Source organism: Pyxicephalus adspersus, chromosome 7 (genome assembly GCF_032062135.1).
Source record: "Pyxicephalus adspersus chromosome 7, UCB_Pads_2.0, whole genome shotgun sequence".
NCBI classification, from domain to species: domain Eukaryota; kingdom Metazoa; phylum Chordata; class Amphibia; order Anura; family Pyxicephalidae; genus Pyxicephalus; species Pyxicephalus adspersus.
In genome coordinates, this window is record NC_092864.1 from 26,259,692 (window position 1) to 26,269,358 (window position 9,667).

A 9,667-nucleotide genomic window follows, 5' to 3' on the forward strand; every position below is an offset into this window, starting at 1 on the left:
GGAGAAGAAGGAAGAGGACAGACGTGTCCGGAGGAGCTGCGGGGACCGGGTAAGTATTTTCTTTCAGTTGTAATCTGATTGTCATACAATGTATGACAATCGGATTGCAATATAACGTTTGTTTACATTTTTAAACACCTGAGAAAAGTTAGGGTTTAAACACTTTTTGCAAGTGTTTTTACCCCGAACCAAGGTCGGGTTTAACGGCCAGGTGGTTAATATGAAATCAATGATCAAATAGGATCACCCAATATCATCCAACTCACCTTCTCCTGAGTGACAGATCTGACACAGGAACACATCGCAGTCCCGCTCCAAACACCATGCACAACAAGGTCAGCAGCACAGTGACACGAAGACCTGCAGGGAAAGGAGAGAAAACAATGCAGGGTCAGTCGGTTACACACAGAATCCAGGGCAGAATATAGAAAACAAAATTATATTAACAAAAACAGATCTCTGTCCAATGGGCATCACAAGGTGCAAATATACCTCAAGCTTTACTCTAAATGAAGCCAGGAACTTATTTATATCCATCATGTATTGTAAGCTGGGTGGCACCCCATGTATTGTGACCCAAAGTGCAGTGTGGTGCGCCCGGCTAAATGGGACTGGGGAGAACACAGTGTCTCCTATTGTGTGCTCTTTTCCTACCTTTTAGATTGTAAGCGCTTCTGGGCAGGGTTCTCCTCCTGTGTCACTGTCTGTATCTGTCTGTCATTTGCAACCCCTAATTAATGTACAGTGCTGCCCAATATGTTGGCACTATATAAATACTGTTTAATAATATACACATGGCTCTATAAATACCATAATTTTTCATAGGGTGTGCCTGCACCCCACAATTACAATAGGCAATGATTGAGTTGCACCTGCCTCATTTCTAGAGCTGCCCTGACTCTCTGGAATGGTCTTCCTCGTCTTATTCAGCTTGCTCCTACTTTCTGCTCATTTAAAAGAGCACTCAAAACCCATCATTTCAAACTTGCCTACCCGTCTTCTTCTGTTCCCTAAAACCCTCACTACTTCCCACCAATCCATATCTCCCCTCCTATTGTGTGATACTTCCCCCCACCTCCTAGGGCCCTCTCGTCCTCCTGTGTCACTGTCTGTATCGGTCTGTCATTTGCAACCCCTATTTAATGTACAGCCCTGCGTAATATGTTGGCGCTATATAAATCCTGTTCATTATTAAAAACAATATGGATGGAATCTTCTGAGGAATTTCAGTCCAGGAGAGGAGCTGGAACAACTAGAAGACTGACAGGTAGGTTGGAGAACAGATTTAAAAAGCAACCTTTATATAAAAAAAAAAAAAAAAAAAAAAAAGTTCCTCCTCTCCCACAAGTACAACAGTTCTGACCTTACAAGTAAAACGCAGTATAAAACTGGATTTTCTATGACTTGTAAAAGGTTCTCTTCCCAGCGGACATTGCAGAGACACTTACAGCTTACAAATCCATTCTCAGAGAATGAATTGCCCTTAGTGACAGCCATCCTGGTGTGAAAAACCAGCAGATATTGATCGCTTGTCTGGCTGTATTGATTATTCTTCCTCCATATTTCTGACCCTGCTTCCTGAACACACATCAGCCATGACAGTTTGGTGTGAGGTCGGATGTAGGGAGGTGTCAGGAGATGCACAGAGGGCAGAATACACAACCGCTAACCTACAGACTGCCTCCAGAGCCATTAACACGCAGATGTCAGTACATTCAGATGCATGAAAATTCCATAAGGAAACACTAAAATTGCCACAATGGTATTTTTTTTTTATATATCAAGAACATCAATACAGCGATAATTTATACACTGCTCCAAAAAATAAAGAAAACACTAAAATCAGATTTTATTAACCAAAATATTCAAATTGAAAATCTTTATTGATATAAGTTCAAAAGCTGTAGGTGGGTGGTAGCCCCTGTATTATGACCCAACTTTAATAATCACAAAAAACAGCCGGGTAACCGGTTACTGAAAAGCGCTGGGTGGTGCACTCGGCTAAAAGGGGCTGGGGAGATCATTGACTTTGTGTAATTCATCAAAAACAGAATGATGAAAGTTTGGCCAATGTAAACCAAAATCATTAACCCATGGATTCAAAATCACATAAAAAAAAAGAAAAAGTGTGGCAGCTATGGTGCTACTTGGCAGAGTTGGATGCAGCACTCCATCATAGTCCAGAGGGTCTCAATTGAAACCAGGTGTGGGGATACATTTTAGGCAGTCAATGGCATCAACCAGAAACTACCTACACATGCTGATCTCTCGATGCCGGACACTGCCCTACACCAGGAGAAACTTTGATCCGGTGCACCAGAGTAAGGTTTGACAACCTGAGGATTTCACCCCGGTACCAACAGCCAGCGCACTATTTTCTAGCATGTGCAGCACCCCAAGCAGATGCCCCTCCAGGCTATCACTGACCAACTAACAAACTGGTCATGCTGGTTGATGCAGCAAGGCAGAATAACATTCACCATGACGTGTCCAGACTCTTTCACATTTGCAGTTTGATCCTGTTCTTTAAAGAGAGCAGGGCACCAATGGCAAACCTACCAATTCTGAGGTCTGATGCCAATACAGCTGCATGGAGCCAGGTTGTGAGGACATAGGGCCAACAGATCACCTTCATGGAGTATTTTTTTGACAGGTCAGTCAGAAACATGCACACTAGTACAGTGTTCTCCCCAGGCCATTTTAGATGGGCACACTACCCAGCACTTTTCAGTAACCACCGGGCTGTTTTTGGATGGTTACTGAAAATTTGGGTCACACTACAGGGGCTACCACTCACCTGCAGCTTCTTTCCAACCACCTTAAAAAAAATACAGGGAGAATACTGTAGCAGCCAACTGAAAGTCATCTTGTAGGGCTCTGGCAGTGCTCCTCCGGTTTCTCATTGAACACACATACCGATCCTGCTGCTGGGTTGTTGCCCTTTTCTCACCCTGTTCAGCTCCCCTTGTGTAAAGCCTTAGCTCCTGCTATCTCCCCAGGAGAAATACAGCAAACCTTCTTAGGACGGTAGGAATGGAGGATCCATCAGGGAGGATCAGGGCTTTCTGTGCCACCTGAGTGGGCTGCAAGTAGTGCCTCTGCCTATCTATACTACTGTATGGTACCAGCAAAATGCAAGATAGATGAAAAGAAAAAAATTCAGCCAGAATAAGAGAAATTCTCAGCAGTAAAACCATTGGCTCTTTGGGGGTTGGATTGTTGTTTGGAAACCCTATACCAAGACATTGATGGCATTCCAATGGAAGCTGAAGATTTAAATATAATTAAAAAATATAATGTAATATAAAAAAAAATAAAACATTCACCCTAAACCTTACATGACAATATAGCAACTGGGTTTAAATGTAGTTCAAAATAATCACTGGTGATCCTGCCATGAACTTCCTTTATATGGCAATTCCTTTATAGAATGATAACAGTCCCTGACTTCTGATTGAGCTCCTGCAATGTTAAATAGATAGGCTTTTTATGGAGAATGCAAATGGTTATTGACCTGCACTTCAAAATTTAGGAAGCCATCCTAGAAGACTAGAGGGTGTCTCATCCCCTAAGGAAGTAAGACTCCATATTAATGGTCATGGTTTTGGAATGGGATATTGTGAATGGTTTATTAAAATTCTTCAAGGCTGGAGAGGATACACTTTCATCGGTGAACCTGGGTGATCCAGCAAACCTGGAATGGATTTCTTAAAAGCTATTTGTTAGCAAATGTTTTCAATCCTGGACCAGATCTTTTCCAGGTTTGCTGGATTACTCAGCTTCACTGATGAAAGTGTATCCTCCTCTTCAGGCTTGGAGAGCTTTATTTATTCAGGCCTATTGTGTGTGTGTGAGATATATTTTATATATATATATATATATATATATATATATATATATATGTATGTATCAGTTGAAGCAGTGACAGATCTCCCATGCGACGGAGCATTGGTTGTCAGCAGTGGGAATGTGCTGTCAGGACCACAAGTGGCGCGAAGGATGAGGATAGACACATCTTCAATTACCAGACCAACAACCAGTCAAAACAGCAAACATTCATAATCTGACAAGCTGGAGGGGGACTAAAAATACAATCACATCACCAAACGCCCGATATACATGTGACAAGCAATGTGCAGCTCTAGACAAGAGGAAATGAAAATGCGGTCAGGCACACCAAATGCTATGCAATGCCAGCCGGCAAAATGCAGATTGTGCAAATGTCTGGGCACCCCAATCACAAGATGTCTGCAGGGAACAAACTTTTTTGCTGATTGATAAATGTAACAATAGTTTGGACTTGTAGCAGAAATCAAAGTAGCTGAATGTTAGCAACAGATTATAAATCACAAATGTTTCTGCTTTGCTTCTATTATAATCCCAGACTGTCACCCATGCAACACACAAGGGGATCTGTCTACTGATTCTACAACCTGCAGCTTGGTTTGGCAAGAAATAATTCTAATGTACCTGAAGCTGAACTGTGGGCAGATATAAAACATATACAATAATTTCATCTCTGGTATTCCAGTAACCCATCTTTCTCCTCTAGAATCTGTTATGAATGCTGCAGCCAGACTCATTCATCGTTCCCTCCTACCCCATACACAGCCTTCCCACCACCCCTCTTCTGTTGCCTCTTGTAGTTCTCTTCATTGGCTTCCATTTCACCTTCATCTCCTGTGCTTTGCCTTCAAATCCCTTCATAGTTCTTGTCCCACTTACCTTTTTGACCTGATAGATAAGTACCCCACTAGCCGCTCTCTTCGCTCCTCCAATGACCTACTAATGACTTCCTCACTCATAACCTCATCACACGCAGGGCTCCAAGACTATTCTAGAGCTACCCCGACTCTCTGGAATGGTCTTACTCCTTCTATTCGGATTCCTCATATTTTCTGCTTATTTAAAAGACCCCGAAAACCCAATGCTTCAACCTCACCTACCCATCTTCATCTGTCTTTTAAACCCTCTCTACTCACCCACCATTCCATAGCCTCCTCCTGTTGTGTGATGCTTTTCCCACCTCCTAGATTGTAAGCTCTTAGGGGCAGGGTCCTCTCCTCCTCCTGTGTCACTGTCATTTGCAACCCCTATTTAATGCACAGCGCTGCGCAATATGTTGGTGCTATATAAATCCTGTTAAATAAACATAACAATAATAATATTAAACAGGATTTATACAGCACCAACATATTATACAGCACTGGTAACACGGTAATATGTTTAAATCTTTTTGATGTATTGTGTGGGATCCAAAAAAAACCCTAATAATTTTGGTGATAATTAGGAGTGGGAGACACAGCACAGGGAAGCAATAGTTGTATTGCAGTGCTCATGTGATAACAAAGGACAGGCTGATAGTAAGAGAGCAGAGAGATGAGCTCATCAGTCTACTGCTTCTCCATTCAGGGAGACAGCCTGGGGGAAGCAAGACCTGAACTACAGTCGATCTCCATTTTATCTACGTGCCTGAAGCACATCTTTTGGACATGCTGTGTGCGTGTTACATATTCAACAAACAGGTTCACAAACCAGTCCAGGGTATCTAAGCAGTCTGGGTGTACAATGTCCTTTAGGATTCTAAATTCAAACCCTGCATTCCACAACGGTGAAAAATGCCTCCAGTGATGTTGGAAGCAAATTACAGATGCCAAATATTTGTGTGTCAGACCTGACATGTGTACTCCAGACTCTTCCCAGCCTGGTGACCCTGTCGTGCAGTGCAGGTTCTGGACAATTTCCATGAGACTCATCCACCACTTGTCAGATTCCAGCAAAATTTTCTGGTTGTTCTGCATTCTCCTTTAATGTGCAGAGAGCACCAAGAACAGTTCAGTGCCTTGTCACATGCACCCATTAATACTGACTGCATCTACAAAGCAGCAGCTGCTGCACCACCTCTTCTAAGAGAGAATAATCCCTGTACAGCGCTCTCCATGATTCCCATGACATGGTTGTTACCAGGATGTGTTGAGTCTTAAAACTGCACCAAAGACACTTAAAGATGAAGATTTTTTTCTTTAACACTGCACTAAAACACGTGAATGAAGAATTACTCCACCCAAGGAAGTCAGAGCCAGCAAATACTTACACAGCGAGAATTGAATGAAATCAGATGAGCTAAATGTCCAATCCATTGCAGTTTATGGTTTAAAGGCATTGTGTGGAGTTGGAAATTTTCCTTTACAACTCTGCACAAAGCGTCACTGACTGAAAGGAGACCCAGAAGACAACAGGGATCCATTTTGTTATTTGTTGGGTTCTGATCGGTGGGATCTGCTCGTCTGATGTCATAAATTCTTACAAACACAAAAATCAATGATTTCCGGCCTGTGTGATACACACCACAAAAACTTGCATAAACAATTGAAGAAAGTTAATGAACACAATTTTACCTATTTACTGTCTTTTAGAGAGGGTATTGTTTTACTGATCACTACAAAACTTGTACATAATGATTGCTCTCCAGCAATCACAGAATGTCCAGTTCACTGCTTTACCTTGTGAATTCACCGATTACAGACTTTTCTAGCGCTGTCCCCGCTCTCTGGAATGGTCGCCTTGCTGTTACTTTTTGCTCAAAGAGCCCTTAAAACCCAATGCTTCAACCTCACCTACCAGTCTTCTTCTGTCTCCTAAACCCTCATTACTCACCCACCATTCCATATTCCCCTTCTTTTGTGTGCTAATTCGCCCACCTCTTAAGCTGCGTACACACTTGCAATTTTTGTCGTTGGAAAGGATCTTTCACGATCCTTTCCAACGACAAGGGGCTGCAAGATGCATGAACGGTGCTGTACATACAGCACCGTTCATGCTCTATGGAGAGGGGAGGGGGGAGAGCGACGGAGCGGCACCCTGCTGCTCGCGCTCCCCTTCCCTTTCATTACGATCGGCTGTCGTCCATCGTCCGTGGATCCGGCAGGTCGGTCGTCCGGACGATGGACGACACCGACTGTACACACGGAAGATTTTCGCCTAATTGGCCGATGCCGATTATCGGGCGATAAAAATCTGCCGTGTGTACGTAGCTTTAGATTGTAAACCCTTCGGGGCAGGGTCCTCTCATCCTCCTGTGTCACTGTCTGTATATGACTGTCATTTGCAACCCCTATTTAATGTACAGTGCTGTGTATATACAGTTTAATAATATTAATAATAGCAGTCTTCATGGCACAGCTGCATTTTCAATTTGCTCAACAATGCCACTTGCTTGCCCCTTGATGACCAATAACAGTATGCTTTTCTGATTGGAATACACAATGTATTGTTCTGTGAATTTCCCAGCTAAACTAAATGCTGCAGCAAGGGTTAAAACATTGGCAGCTCCAGGAGAGGCAGAAGTAAAGGCTAAGATTTCCATTGCCCTGAACGCTCCTCCAATCAACAGCTCTGCTCAGGAAGTGCGGCCATGCTGAATACAGAGGTGGTAAGCAGGGATCTCAGATCACAGGAGGGCCGAGGTCTGACTCTCCTGCTGGCAGCACAGGAATCTTCTAACCCCTCATTGCACAGCTATAAAGAAAAGCATTGCATGCATTGTATGTGCAGTAATAAAATTATATTTTTTCCTTTTTGAGGGCTATAAAGTTATAACTTTAGGTCAGGTGGGAGAACAACAAAGGGTTTTTTAAATGCCTATAAAGAGATTCTATTTCCATGCACAATATAACAATGCCATTCTCTAATGCTGATATTATATGGAATTATTTTTATTTTAAGCTGTAAATGTTGGCCATGTTTAAACCACTCAGCCTGCTGATGTTTCCAACATTATAATACCAATGTACCTTTAAAGAATACCGCTTTCACCAATCCCTCACCACACACAGATATCCCGGATCTCTATGATGGGGGATCAGAGGTCATTTTTAATTTACAGCAGCCCCATGCATGAGGTGATGGGGCAGCTGCACTTACCACAGGGCTGATACAACCTAGCAGATAAAACGTATACACCTGACACTACAGAAGTGTGCGAGTGTCACATAGAAATAAGAGAGGCACTACAGACATTTCACTTACATCTGCCATGTCATAGATCAATCACATTACACACGGGGTGACACAGGGGGGGGGGGGGTGTCTTTCTAGTTTAACATGCAGACAACAGACAAATTATTGTAGCCCATGTGGGGACGGCACGGTATGGGGGGTCGACCTGAAAAAGTAACAAAGCTGTACTGGGGGTGTAGTGGTCTACTGGGGGGTACAGTGGAATATATTGGGGGTACATTGTGACACAGAAGGCTGGAGGGGGGTTACAGTTTGGAATACTTATGAAAAATCAGAGCAGCACAGGGGAATAAAGAATTTTTAACAGAAGACAGAGAGAAATATTGGGGGACTGGGGAAGTACTGGGTGCACAGTGAGGTAGAATGGGGTTTATGCGGTTAGAAGGAGTATTAAAATGCACTAGGCTGGGGTGTAAAGTGGTACAGTGGGGGGCACAGAAAGGAGGGTACAGAGGATACCCCGCTGCTTGACTATAAATGAGTAGAGAGGAGTATAATGTAGGGGCTGTACTGGGGTAAATGAGAGGGTTGTGGTAAAAAGTTGAATGTGGTGCAGTATATTGGGATACAGAAGGGTAGTCTGAGAGACTATCTTGAGACAGAATTAGGGGAGATATTGGGGGTACAGGAGAGAATATTTGAGTATATTGGGTACAGAAGTGTATATTGGGTTATAAATGGGGTACAGGAAAGTAAATTGAGGTAAGCACAGTATAACAGGTTACAGAAAGGGAAAAGCGGGGCTTACTGAGGATAGAGAAATTTATATTGGAGTATTCTAGGAGAAAATCCTAGGACAGAAGGGAATATGGTGGAATAAATCTATTCCTATTGCGTGCTACTTCCCCCAACTTCTTAGATTGTAAGCTCTTCTGGGCAGGGTCCTCTACTCCTGTGTCACTGTCTGTATCTGTCTGTCATTTGAAACCCCTATTTAATGAACAGCGTTGCGTAATATGTTGGCGCTATATAAATCCTGTTTATTATTAATAATATTGGGGTACAGAAATGTAAATTGGAATAAACATAGTACATCGGGTATAAATGGCTTTATTGGGGACACATTGAGATGTAATGCGGCAAACCATGGTACAGTAATATATATTTAGGTACAATAGGGGTAATGTTGAGGTTTACCAGGGTAAAGTAATATATTTGGGTACAATAGGGGTATTTCAGGATATAAAAGGTTATATCTGTGGGTACATTAGGGTATATTGGGGGTAATGTTGGGGTACATCAAGGTCTAATAGGAGTATTCTTGGGGGTAATGGTGGGGTATTTGGTGGGGTACATCAGGGTGTATTAGGGGTAATGTTGGGGTATTGGGGTACATCAGGGTCTAACGGGGTAATGTTGGGGTACATCAGGGTCTAACGGGGGTATTGATGGGGTATAACAGGGATAATAGGGTACATCAGGGTCTAACAGGGGTAATGTTGGGGTACAACAGGGTCTAACAGGGGTATTGATGGGGTATTGGGGGTAATGTTGGGGTACATCAGGGGTAATGTTGGGGTCCATTGGGGGATAACAGGGGTAATAGGGTACATCAGGGTCTAACAGGGGTAATGTTGGGGTACAACAGGGTCTAAAAGGGGTGATGTTGGGGTACAACAGGGTCTAACAGGGGTAATGTTGGGGTACA

At 42.9% G+C, this 9,667-nt stretch overlaps 1 protein-coding gene across 2 annotated transcripts in view; it reads right to left on the reverse strand.

The window, feature by feature from the left end:
- SLC49A4 (solute carrier family 49 member 4) overlaps positions 1-9,667 on the reverse strand; it is a 36,444-nt gene that overhangs the window by 26,111 nt on the left and 666 nt on the right. For both annotated transcript variants that reach the window (XM_072417910.1, XM_072417911.1), the window contains exon 2: positions 267-360. In XM_072417910.1, the coding sequence (XP_072274011.1) occupies positions 267-360 (94 nt within the window). The remainder of the gene's footprint in view (positions 1-266; positions 361-9,667) is intronic.